Source organism: Nomascus leucogenys, chromosome 5, assembly GCF_006542625.1.
Source record: "Nomascus leucogenys isolate Asia chromosome 5, Asia_NLE_v1, whole genome shotgun sequence".
Lineage (NCBI taxonomy): Eukaryota > Metazoa > Chordata > Mammalia > Primates > Hylobatidae > Nomascus > Nomascus leucogenys.
The window spans coordinates 12,339,650-12,353,712 of record NC_044385.1 but is presented as its reverse complement, the minus strand read 5'-3'; the positions used below and the strand labels follow the sequence as shown (position 1 = coordinate 12,353,712).

At 35.5% G+C, this 14,063-nt stretch overlaps 1 protein-coding gene across 4 annotated transcripts in view; it reads right to left on the bottom strand.

The window, feature by feature from the left end:
• The window catches only part of LYST (lysosomal trafficking regulator), a 205,074-nt gene that overhangs the window by 125,797 nt on the left and 65,214 nt on the right, over positions 1–14,063 (bottom strand). For all 4 annotated transcript variants that reach the window (XR_004030064.1, XM_030812643.1, XM_030812644.1 and 1 more), the window contains exons 9-13: positions 12,750–12,976; positions 12,205–12,271; positions 5,549–5,658; positions 3,022–3,448; positions 24–168 (exon numbers count right to left, since the gene is read on the bottom strand). Coding sequence is in view for 3 of the 4 variants with exons in the window: in XM_030812643.1 (XP_030668503.1) it covers positions 24–168; positions 3,022–3,448; positions 5,549–5,658; positions 12,205–12,271; positions 12,750–12,976 (976 nt within the window). In the remaining variant the exon portion in view is untranslated. The remainder of the gene's footprint in view (positions 1–23; positions 169–3,021; positions 3,449–5,548; positions 5,659–12,204; positions 12,272–12,749; positions 12,977–14,063) is intronic.

Genomic DNA, 14,063 nt, shown 5'->3' with positions numbered 1-14,063 from the left:
GGGAGGCTGAGGATAATCAATACCGAAAGATAAAAGTGGCATTGTGGGGATCAGCCCACACTTGGATCATCAATGCTTTGGATCCCAGTGAAATTATATGAATACATCCTTCTTCTATGAGTCTTTCACCAGGATTTATGTACTCTGCACCTTCTGGTCTGTCGCTCTCTATGAGAAAAAGATGTTAGAATGATCAGTAAAATGGTTCATAACAATTGAATAGAAAAGTGAATTTAGAAGAATACAAAGCAAATTTGTTCATTTGTGGTAGGTTATCTACCCAGAATGTCTGAGCCTGACCTGTTCTAAAAAACCATATTTCTAGAGTATAGATGTTAACTCCAAAAAAGCACAAGGGATGAAAAATGGTAATTCAGTACTTTAAAAGTTATTAGATGTTTAAAAATGTATAATGACTGAGGACAATTGTGGGCATAACCAGACTGCTATGTGACAACCTATTACAATGTGTACCAAGCTTGTTTTATCAACTATGACTTCACTGACCCTGGTCCAGGGAGCACACATCATTGTCCATGCTCACACTACCAAAAATCATTCTAGAATTATCACAATATGGCATGATTTAAAAAAAATTTCATATTACAAATTTTAAGGAAAAACTCTAGTGTTTGAATATATTCATAATTTATATTCCCTGGTGAGTAGTCTTTGAATATAATTGCTAAGTGATTCTGAAACTCTAATGTTTCTTTAAGGCAAGCTAGGGTAAATGCTTACAGGTTTGGGCTACCTGGTTATTCATCTTGACTCCTCTTCCTCATCTTTGAAAACCCAGCACTACCTGAAGATGTATGATGATCTACTTGTCATTATAATACATGTGACTTTATGTAAAACTGTGTTATGATATATCAAAATACAAAATACATGTCCAAAGGCTCAGACTTTTAAAGAACACTACTGCTTATTAGATTGCATACATATTAGTTGCTATTTTTCAACAGGTAAAACCATGACCGATGTTAAAAAAATGCTCCCTGTAGCGATGACAAAAGTTTTAAAAAAGAAGAGTTAAGGTCACTGGTTATTTTGAGGCTACTGACCAAGATATATTATATATAGAGAACTCAAATCTGATGTGAAATTTTAAAAATGTTCCATACCAAATATGAACTTCTACAAATAAAAGAGTAGGACAAAACCAGTGTGTACCTAGGAATTACAGAGTAGTAATATTACAAATATTTAACTTAATGCTCACAACCATCTTATAAGGTAAATATATATAGGGTGACAGAGCTGAGGCACTGAGAGGTTAATTTGCCCAAAGGCACCAGTTAGTTTAGAGGTAAAAGGTATGATATCGCAGCAAAATATTCCTTATCTCTCTTCAAAAATTTTTATATATGTCTACTATTTTTAAGTGTTTATACAAAATCATCTTTCTATGTTTTCTAATGTATCATTAAAATAAAAAATTAAGAAAAAACTTTCCAATATTTACTTTTCTCAGGTCACTATGTATATTTATTCATTTTATAAGAGACTGTTTACATTGAGATTGCCTCCGTTAAAATATGAGAAAGCAATCTGCATAGCTTATAGTATAGTGGCAATGTTAAGGCTCTGGAATTAAAAACAGGTGGGTTTCAATTCCTTTCCATCACTTACCAGCTATATAACTTGGTCATGCTACTTAACTTCCTCTAAAAATACAGATAGTATGAGCACTTACTAACTTGTTAAGATTAAAAATGTATATAGAAACAGCTGAGCAAAGTGACACATATACAGAAAGCACTCAATGCACATTAGATAGCATCATAATAAATATTATCACACGTAGAGCTATCAGTTCTTACGTGGCAAAATTCAATCCACAACAGAAAACTCTAGTGAAGGCATAGTGTCCTAAAATAGAGGTTCCACTGGATGAGAAAGATTTGTGGAATGAAGAGCTATTGAGGCCTGCATCTCCATGTACATATAAAACCCTAAACATCTGTCTCATCCAGTCATTTTATTCATTCCATAGGCCCTAAGAATTATCCTACCTACTTCACTTTCCATCACCATAAACTGCTTTTCAATGAACAGTTTTTTTTCTGCCCTAGTCATATGAGAAACAAGGTGCAGTATAACAGCAATTCTTCAGTTAAAGAAGGAACTGGAATGAAATTTATTCTAATGTTGGAGAATGGCTGATGCATTTAAACATTCTGTGACAGGAATTAGGGGAGGGCCACTGAGGTAAGACATGGCATGAGAAGGAGAACTTGAAATAAAAGAGAGAAAGAAGTTCGCAACTAGCCTGACCAACAGGGAGAAACCGCTGTCTCTACTAAAAATACAAAATTAGCTGGGTGTGGTGGCTCACACCTGCAGTTCTAGCACTTTGGGAAGCTGAGGTGGGCAGATCACCTGAGGTCAGGAGTTCGAGACCAGCCTGGCCAACATGGTGAAACCCCATCGCAACTAAAAATATAAAATTAGCCAGGTGTGGTTGCTGGCGCCTGAATCCCAGCTACTCGGGAGGCTGAGGCAGGAGAATCGCTTGAACCCGGGAGGCGGAGGTTGCGGTGAGCCGAGATCGCGCCATTGCACTCTAGCCTGGGCAACAAGAGTGAAACTCTGTCTCAAAAAAAAAAGAGAGAGAAATAAAATGAAATGGGGACTGTCTAATAGGGGCTGGGAAACAACAGAAAGAAAAGCAGCTATAGGGTTTTATCCTTTTATAACATCAGGAGCCACCCTAATCCAGTAATGGGACCAGGAAAGAAGTCCCATAAGGAACTCTAGGGGCTGATGACCCCAGAAAAAGTTGTATATGTGGTGTCCCCTTCACCCCTATAAAAAACTAAAGTTTCTGTAATGGAGATTCAAGGCTATATGACAACTCATGCTTTGATAAGTCAGGACCTACCACCACTAAGTAAGGCATTTAAGGTGAAGAACATGTTAAGAGTGTTAAGAACACTACCACATTTTTATCGCTCAAGGAAAATTATACTCTGAAAACAATCTTTGTGTACAAATCAGATAATCCTGTCATCATACCTGTACCATCAAAACTGCTATCTGGCAAAATTAATGACTTGTTTCTTTTCTTTATCTTCTTTCCTTTTTCTGTGGTACTCTCAGCTTCATGGATACACTCCACATTAAACCACAGTGAAACACTGAAACCTTCTGATAGGTGTGGCCAGCAGTTTTGCCCCAGCAACGGCAGGTGGACTGGGGCTATGTGCCAAGATGAAAGCAGCCGATGGGGAAAACTCTCTCTATCAGCCTCTTTCTTGCTCCGTGAAACTCGTGCTCTTCTCAATAAACCCATGGCCTTGCTGTTTAAAATCCCAGGATACTTTTGTGATGAAACACCGTTGCTTAAATTTGGAGTGTGCAGTAAAGGGAAGGTTAGATATTGTGAAGGGCTCATAGTAGTATCACTTTCAATAATTTTCAGAATACCCAGAAGAAGAATTTTCTAGAGAAAAAGAAAAACAAATGAAACTTTCTAATCACATAATAAAGTACATAATAATCTTGAAATTTGGGTTATAAATGAAAATACAAACATACCCACACATATCAGCATTCCTATTTAAATACCTTCCTATCTCCCACATCTTTAAAATTTTCATTTTTTCATAGCTGAGATAAAATATGAAACAGATTTCATTCTTTTTTTTTTTTTTCAAGACAGAGTCTCACTCTGTTGCCCAGGCTGGAGTGCAGTGGCACGATCTCGGCTCACTGCAACCTCCGCCTCCCAGGTTCAGGCGATTCTCCTGCCTCAGCCTCCGGAGTAGCTGGGATTACAGGCACCCACCACCACCCCCAGCTAATTTTTGTATTTTTAGTAGAGACGAGGTTTCATCATGTTGGCCAGGACAGTCTTGCACTCCTGACCTCAGGTGATCCACCCACCTCGGCCTCCCAAAGTGCTGGGATTACAGGCATGAGTCACCATGCCCAGCCTTCATTCTTAAAATATGTAATCTTTTGTGGTTAATTTGTTTCATGTTTAGTTTTTTTTTTTTTTTTTTTTTTTTTGAGATGCAGTTTAGCTCTTGTTGCGCAGGCTGGAGTGCAATGGCGTGATCTCAGCTCACTGCAACCTCTGCCTCCTGGGTTCAAGCGATTCTCCTGCCTCAGCCTCCTGAGTAGCTGGGATTACAGGTGCATGCCACCACGCCCAGCTAATTTTTGTATTTTTAGTAGAGACGGGGTTTCATCATATTGGTCAGGCTGGTCTCGAACTCCTGACCTCAGGTGATCTGCCCACCTAGGCCTCCCAAAGTGCTGGGATTACAGGCATGAGCCATGGCGCCCTGCCTTAAATGTTGTTTTTTTTTTAAATTTTTGTGGATACATAGTAGGTACATATATTTACGGGGTACCGAGATTTTTTGATACATATTTAGATTTAATAGTTATGATTTGGTTTTAAATTTTAAATTATATATAATACTTATATCAATAATCATTTCTACCAAAGAAAAATGTTTATTTCTAAGTAAACTATGGTTCTTCTCCCAATTACTTTTAAATCAGGGAAAGAAGAAGAGACATTACAAATTCTCCAGATTTCTGACTTTAGAGCATGACTGGCTTCGTAAAACTGAGTGTTCAATTACTTTCCAGTTTATTTCACATGATTTTTTCATATCAAGTAAATTTTCTTTCATCTGTGTTTGGCAAACTGAAACAAGGTTTTAAGCTTTTATTTATAGTACAAGTTTTTGGTTAAACTGAAATGTAGAATTTATAGAAAATATAAGAGGAAATGCCCATTTAATTAAAGGCAAGAACAATGACTAAGGAGAGAAAACAAAAAAATAAAAAAGATTAATCTAGTACAATGTCCTATTCATGCTTAAAATAACACCTGATGTTGATTATGATAACGACAAATATACTCAGAAGAAGTAATAAAAAAAGCATTCCACAAATATAGCAGCCAGTTTTCAATGATCTACACTAGTGATTTTTAACCCATGTTCCACAGAGCTCCCTCAGGAACCTTGGGACTGGAGCAGGGTGATAAAGTGGGCAGGGCTCTGGAACATCCAATCCCATTACAAAGTAGCTCCAAAGTTTTCTGTCTTATTTGCTTATGCTTCTAGTCAAGGTTTCATTATAAAAATGGGTTTCCTAGCAGATAATAGTTTAAATGACACTAAGCCACACCAATGGAAAGGGGAAGCATAGACAATAATTGAAGGGTATAGTGGATAATAACCTTTTGAAAAGGATAATCCCTAAGATGGTTATAACTATTCATAATTAAGTTCTCTTTGGTAATTAAAATTACTCAGCTTTTCTGAAGCACAAAAACTGGGGATGGGGTGGGTAAAGAAAATATAATCTCAGCGATATGTCTGGTTAATCAAAATTGAAGTGAAATGGTTAAAATATGTGCATATAATTGAGTATTTCACACATAATAACATGAAATTGCCTGTACTGTCACATCAAAAGAAAGAGCTTAGTAACATTTCTAAATAATTAAAAAATACATCCTATTAAAATTATAAGTGAAAGAATTTATCAGTGAAAAATGTAAAAATTATAGCATATTTACTGTACAAGGAGATTTCTCCAGAAATATTCTTAAAAGAAGGGTTAGCTCTTCTGAACACGTTCTTGAACTCATCAAAGATACCAAAAGATCCACCAATACTCTCTGGCATGCTAAATTAAAGAAAGGGGGAAAAAAATTAAAGCTAGTACACAATTAGAGGAACAAATGAGCAATTTCACCAAAAGAGGTAAAATACTATTATCACTTTTTGAATGGATTATAAAAAATCTAGTATAGGAATCACAAAATTTGCGGAAGAAATAGCAATATAACTAAATGTAAATCAACCAACCAACCATCAAAAACAACAAAAACCACTTTTCTTTTTATTATTTTTATTATTATTATTATTTTAGACAGAGTCTCGCCCTGTCACCCAGGCTGGAGTGCAATGGCACAATCTCGGCTCACTGCAACCTCCACCTCCCAGGTTCAAGCAATTCTCCTGCCTCAGCCTCCCGAGGAGCTGGGACTACAGGCACGTGCCACCATGCCCAGCTAATTTTTGTATTTTTAGTAGAGACGGGGTTTCACCATGTTGGCCAGGCTGGTCTCAAACTCCTGCCCTCAGGTGATCCACCCGCCTCGGCCTCCCAAAGTTCAGGGATTACAGGTGTGAGCTACCATGCCCGGCCAGCATGAGCTCACTTTTCTTGAATATTAATTAGCTACAAGTAAACTAAGGGCATTCTTGAAAGAAGCATAAATCAATATAATATTTGTTAAGCTAATACTTCTGTATCATAAAATAGTCTGCTATCTTATCTTGAAAATGTTTAAATTATATCTATCACTATTTAAGTACAAAATTTGATGACAAGTAGTGGAAATATTAAAGATGATTTAAATACTTAAATACCACAAGCTATTTAGTTTGAACATTTTCTTTATTCCATGATAGGTTTAGCATAAAACATAAATGGTGATACACAAATTCATAGAATTCTTTAGAGCTAAATAATAACTAATATTTGTAGAGCAAATTATAGTGTTCAAAGTATTTTTACATGCTTTATTTCAGCTGATCCTCACCAAAAACAAAAAGCCCTAGAAAATAAATATTATCTCCACTTTGACCTGAAAGAAATAATCTTGATTTAAAACCTGAGATAAGTTTTAAAAGATTGGTAGTTTTGGAAGACCTAGAATTTAGAGAATAGAAGCCGTATTTAAGTAACATATTTTGTAGAAGTAATGAGCTGACACAGTAGCAAAATAGTGCATACATCTGGAGAGACTACTTGCAATGAGACTATAAAATAGCATGGACTTTATCCTGTACATAACATGAATCCATTAAAGGTTTTTAAGTAGGAAAATAATATGATCAAAGTGTGTGTGCTTACTTTTTTTTTTCCAGTTCAAAACTGACAGGTTCCAGTTAAAAATGGGGGAATGGATATATACACTTGCTTCTGTGTACTACTGAAAACTCATAGCATTAAAGTACAGAATTATAAGAAGGAAGAAACCCGTAACAGCAAAAATATGTGGGGGCAGTGGGCATTGGGGCACATCTAGTAAGAGATTTAAAAATATTTCTTGAAGATGGAAAAGTAGATGGAAAAAAGAGAAAGCTGCAACCTAGAATTCCTTTGAATTACAAAGAGGTTCAGAGCAGTAAGAAGCTGAGCTGTCCATCTAAGGTCTAGAGAGAAAGTGAGAGTACGGCTAACAATACAGGGATTAATGAAAGGTCTGTGAATATCCACCTCTCTCCTGTTTCTCAGTAGAGAGCACAGATAGTTCAGTATTCACTTTTAGGTCCCAAACATGATAACTCTTCTCTAAAGAAACAAAATGGATTACCAGGCAAAAGCTCAGGTGTATATAGGCTTTTAGCATCATGGCTGCTGAGTGTAACTGTACAGTCTGCAGACTGAACAAACTGCCTAACCAAAGGGAAAAGTAGAGACTAAAATAAAGTCTGAATGCTGTATGCCAAGCCATGCATCCTGGTTTTGGGCTGTGATGCCTGGATCAAGAAAGGGATGCCTTTTTTCCCAGTGCAAAGACATTATACGCCAGTCAAGCCCTATATGTGAAAGATGCATTTTTCTAAGGTATGTAAACTGCCATGTAGGGTAATAGTATCCCTAATGGTCCCCCAAAATAAAGCTCTCTTCATTAGGGTGTTTGGGAAGCCCCTAATCATCCAATGGCACATTCACACAGAGCTCTTCAACATACTACCCACTCAGGAAAGAGGCCAAAATAGAAAACAAATTCACTTTCACAATATTACAGGAAATCTCCAACAGTTTTATTAAATATAAATGGGCTAAAAAGGTTCATAAAAATATTAAAGAATTAGCAACCTAAAGCAGTAAAAACAATATTTAAAAAACAAAAAAACTGACAAAACTGACCCCAGAGGAAAAAGAGATAATTTGGGGACAGAAGAAACTTTAAGATGTTTATTACTATAATCAAATATATACAAGGAGATATTATATCCTTATATGAAAAAGAAATAACCAGAAAACAATAAAAAAAGAGCTCTGAAATATTAAAATTACTGACATAAAAAATTAAATAAAAGGTTGGGATTGAAAACATGTCTCAAAATGTAGCATAAAAACAGTGACGTAGTCAATATGACAGGAAAGATTATCTTATCTTTGCCAGATCAATTGGGAAGGCTCAAGATTACAATCAGAATACAAGAAAATAGAGGAGGGAATATGGAGAGGAGAAAATTATTTTTTAAAATAATAAATCTTTATGATCCTGTATTAGATCTAATATATGACATTAAAAGCAAAGCAATGAAAGATAGAATAGACAAATAGGACTTCATAAAAATATTTTAAAACATGCTTCAAAGTAAACCATCAAGAAAGTTAAGAGACAGCACAAAGAATGGGAGAAAATATTTGCAAACCACATATCTGATGAGGAACTTGCATCTAGAATACATAAAAAAACCTCTTACTATTCAATAATCAAAACATGAATCACCAGTATAAAAATGGTTGAAGGATTTGGATAGGCATTTCTCTGAAGAAATCCAAAGAAAATATGCAAATAGCTAAAAAGCACACCGCTATGGTGTAAATATCTGTCCCCTCCAAAACTCAAGTTGAAATTTGGTTGCCATTGTGGTAGTGTTAAGAGATGGGATCTTTGGGAGGTGACTGGGTCATGAGGAGTCTGCCCTCATGGGTGCGATTCATGCCCTTATGAAAGGGAGAGTTCAGCCCCCTTTTGCCTCTCTTCCTTTCTGCATTTTGCCATGTGAGGATGCAGCAAGAAGGCCCTTGCCAGATGCTGGCACTTTGATCTTGGACTTTCAGTCTCCAGAACTGTGAGAAAATAAATTTCTGTTCATTATAAATCATTCAAGTCTGTGGTATTCCATTATAGTAGCACAAAAGGGACTAAGGCACACACAAAGGTATACTTAATACATTAGCCTTCAGGGAAATACAAATCAAAACCACAATGAGATACCACTTCATATCCACTAGGATAGATATAATTAAAAAGGCATATAATAACAAGTGCTGGCAAGAATATGAAGAAATTAGAACCCTTATACACTGATGGTAAGAATGTAAAATAGTATAGCCATTTTGGACAACAGTCTGTCAATTTCTCAAATGATTAAACACAGAGTTACCATATGATCCAAAATAAATGACTCAAGAGAAATGAAAACATATGTTCACACAAAAAATTGTACCTGAGTGTTTATAGCAGCGTTATTCATAGTAGCAAAAAAGGAGAACAACCCAAATGCCCATCAATTGATGAATGGATAAATCAAATGCAGTATATCCATACAATGGAATGTTATTTCAGCCAAAAAAGAAAAGAAGCAGGGAAGGGGAAAAGTAACTTTATAGTGGAGAGACATGACAAATACTACTTAATGCAAGTGATCAAGGTCAACATCAACGATTATAAATCATGTTGACAATATGTATCCTTGATATGATTTAATGACAATGGCACTTTGCTTCTATGATCTTCCTCTCAAAAGCCCATACCCCTAGTGTAGTCATGACTTTTGACAAAGGTGCCAAAACCATTCAATGGGGGAGGGACAGTCTCTTCAACAAATGATGCTGAGAAAACTGGATATTCACACGTGAAATAATAATAATAAAGTTGGGTCCTTACCTAACATCGTATACAAAATTTAACTCAAAATGAATTCAGGATCTAAATGTAAAACTATATATCCCTAAGAATAAAACTTACGGGGAACACTCCATAATATTGGATTTGTCAATGATTTCTTAGATATGACACCAAAGGTACAGCCAACTAAATAAAAAAATAGATAAATCGGATTTCAAAATGAAAAACTTTTGTGCATCAAAGGATACTATCAACAGAGTAAAAACACAACCCACAGAATGGGAGAAAATATTAACCTATCACATATCTGATAAGAAATCAATATCCAGAATATACAGAGAACTCTTAAACCTCAACAACAAAAAAAGAAACAACCCAATTCAAACATAAGCAGAGGGCTTGAATAGACATTTCTTCAAACAAGATATACAAATGGCCAATAAGTACATGAAAAGAGGTTCAACATCACTAATCATCAGGGAAATACAAATCAAAATCACAAGATAGCACAATGAGAAAAATGTCAAACAAATTCTGATACAGGGACATTCTGACCAGTACCCCTCAAAACTGTCAAGGCCAACAAAAACAAGGCAAGTCTGAGAAACTGTTACAGTCAAGAGGTACCTAAGAAGACATGACAACTAACTATTATGTAGTATTATCCTGGATAAAATCCTTGAACAGAAAAAGGACATTAGGTAAAAATTTAAGAAATCTGAATTATGGACTTCAGTTAATAATAACGTATCAATATAAGTTCATTCATTATAATACATATATCATAAAAAATTAGATGTTAATAATAGGGGAAACTGGCAGGGAGGGGTGTAATGGGAGAACTCTATAATATCTGTTCAATTTCTCTGTAAATCTAAAGCTGTTCTAAAAAATAAAGTCTATTAATAAAAACTGAAGGAGAATTGCTTAACCTGGGAGGTGGACGTTGCAGTGAGCTGAGATCATACCACTGCACTCCAGCCTGGGCAACAAGGGCAAAACCCTGTCTAAAAAAAAATAACCAAAACAAACAAACCCCCCCCCCCCAAAAAAAAAACACTGAAAAAAGGAATCCATGCAAAGTAAAAAATTTAAAAAATGATTAGAAAGAGAACTAAAGTGCTGAAACATGCTACAACATGAATGAAAGTTGAAAGCATCATGCTATGTGAAAGAAACCAGTCACAAAAGACCACATATTCCATTTACATGAAAAATATCCAGAAAAGGAAGTAGATGAGTGATTGCCAGGGGCAGGAGAATCCATGCAGGGGAGGGTTAAGGTGCAATAGGCAATAAATGCTAAAGGGTACAGGGTTTCTTTTGGGGGTGATGAAAATGTTCTAAAATTAATTGTGGTGATGGTTGCACAGCTCTGTAAATAAACTGCCTACTACAAAACACTGAACTATACACTTTAAGTAGGTGAATGTTATGGTATGGGAATTATATCCCAATAAAGCTGTCATTAAATAATGGAACATAATTTCTCAGAGTTAAAAACACATATTCAGATCACAAGGATTCACTAAGTGCCTAGCATAATAATAAAAATACACCCATATACTAAATAAGTAAATGAAGGAGAAGAGAAAGCTTTTCCTTACAGTACAATCTCAGTTAATAAATGAAGTAATGATGGAAACAGAAAATCACTATTTGGCAGATACCACAGAATTAACTGTTTCAGTCAAGAATCATCATACTTTCTTATTTTTTTCATAATACTAAAATTAGTGGATGAAAGAATGAGAAAAAATACATTTACATAGTCTCAAGTTATCTCCCCACAAGATACTTATTAATTATAAAGGGAAAATAGTAACTTTACAATAGAGAAACTTGGCAAACACCTCCTTAACCACATGATCAAAGTTAACATCACCAGTAGTAAGATCCAGATATCATAAGTCCTTTTGATATGATGCACTCAGAAGGACCCAATATCACTTCTGAGTATTCCTGCCAAAAATGTATAACCTGAATTTAATCATGATAAAACATCATACAAACCAAAATTAACGTCTCGTGTAGGCTAGCCTTAATTCTCCAACTAAAATTTAGATTTCTTGTGATTAGCAATCATTAAGAATTTCTCAAATGTCTGAGGAAGTACCAAGTACAGAGTAATCAATATCAGACATGGCAACAACATGGCATTAGACTGGGTTACAGTCCCCACAATGCCACTTCTTTGTATATGATCCTAAACAACTCAACCCTTTGGAATCTAGATTTTCCTCTCTATAAACATACTTGCACTCTGTCTATTTCGTTGTGTGGATCTGAGGAACAAATGAGATAATGCATATAAAGACACTTTTGAAATCACAGAGCACTATGACTACAGGCATGTGCCACCACACCTGGCTAATTTTTATAGAGACGGGTCTCTCTATATTGCCCAGGCTGGTCTTGAACTCCCAGGCTCAAGTGATCCACCTGCCACCTCAGCCTCCCAAAGTGCCAAGATCACAGGCATGAGCCACCACACCCGGCCAGAAGCCATTATTATCAACTTTTCACATAAAATAATTTCAGAGCTATTGTTTAAAACAGTTTCAACTTACCTTGAAAATCAGAATCAGCCTGTGTTAAAATACTCAAGAACCCTCCTAAAAGATTTTTCACAGTTCCCTGAAGATTAAAAAAAAATACAAAATTAAATTACTTACCTCACAGAAGCATGAAACTATAATATCATAATAAATTATATGATAGGGTATCTACTATATATGTATATATGTATTTAAAAATGACTAAAAAGACTACTATGTGTAGGATTATACTAATTTTCATTTTCTTTTTATACTGATTTTTCAAAACAGCGAGCATATATTAAAATTAAATGCATTTTAAAAAATATTACCCATTCTCAGAAATAGATGAGGATTTACTACTGGCTAGCAAAGGACATTAATTTTTTATGCTACTTTAGAAAACTATGGAATTAGAAGATTTTGGAATACCACTTGTAGGTATTCACCTGCGGTACCAGAAAAGATAAGTAATCATCTCAAATAACTTTCAGAAAAGTTGGGTTATACATAAGGAGATGTCATTGGGTGATGAGTCTGATAAATATTGATCACATTTAACTAAATGAATTTTTTACCTGTTGCATGAGCAGAAAAACATTCTTTTCTTTCTGCCTAATAATTTTCAAAAAACTCTCAAATACATGGGCAAGCACATCAAGTTTGGCTTTACTAGCAGAAAGCAAATTTAATTCCAGCATACAAATCTCAGGATATATTATTTCCCCTTGAGTGAGGTTTTCGAGTAAGTCATTTGGACTGCTTGATGCACTGAAACCTTCTGTTTCAGACTTTAAGTCTACCCCTGAAAAGAGAAAAACAAAAGGTTATTTTTATTCCCTAAACACTAAATATGTCTAACTTTATTAATCATTTAGAAGATCTAGTGGGAAAAGTACTATTCAGAGGATGCTTACAAAACCTTTTCCAATCTTTTCCTATAACACAACTTTTGACAATGATATGGATATTTTGAAGATTAATGAGTTGCCTTAAAAGCAATTTTCATCTTCAATAGAACTACAAATTTTACAAATAAGAATTTTTGCAGACATATGACAGAGATTTAACACATCCCATGGACACAACTCTAAAAAAAAAAAAACCTATTCAAACTTTCTGACCCCCCAAATACCTAAATCACAGAGCAGTTCAATTTGCCTACCCAAATCTTTGTGAAAATAGTAGGCTTGACTAGTGGTTGGATGAATTATCAATTTTGCCTTCTTCGTAAGTGAGAAACAGACTCTGTCTTATTGAATATTGCATTTTGGAAAATTTGACTTATATGATCTTTTAAGACTGCTGTGCTCTTAATAAAATGTTGATACAGTTAAGAAATTTATAAATTTCTACCTAGACCAGAATTCTTTAAGTTGAGATCTACTTAGCAAACATAAAAAACGAGGAAATCCAAAATTATAAAGTCAAATCTGTACTATGGCAAACTGTACTATAAAAAAAAAGTAATAAACCAATATTTTTTCAAAAAGCACCAGTCATGGGTCCATCAAGCCCTTTAAGTAAGATATCAGTGATAATTCCCATTCACTAGATGAGAGCGAGAAAACTGACTGTGAGGAAGATATACTACTGAGAACTCAGTGAAGACTAGCAGTGGCTGGGTGAGGTGGCTCACGCCTGTAATCCCAGCACTTTGGGAGGCCGAGGCAGGTGGATCATGAGGTCAGGAGTTCGAGACTAGCCTGGGCAACATGGTGAAACCCCATCTCTACTAAAAATATAACAATTAGCTGGGCACGGTGGCGGGCTCCTGAAATCCTAGCTACTTGGGAGGCGGAGGCAGGAGAATGGCTTGAACCTGGGAGGTGGACATTGCAGTGAGTCGAGATTACGCCACTGCACTCTAGCCTGGGTGACGGAGCAAGACT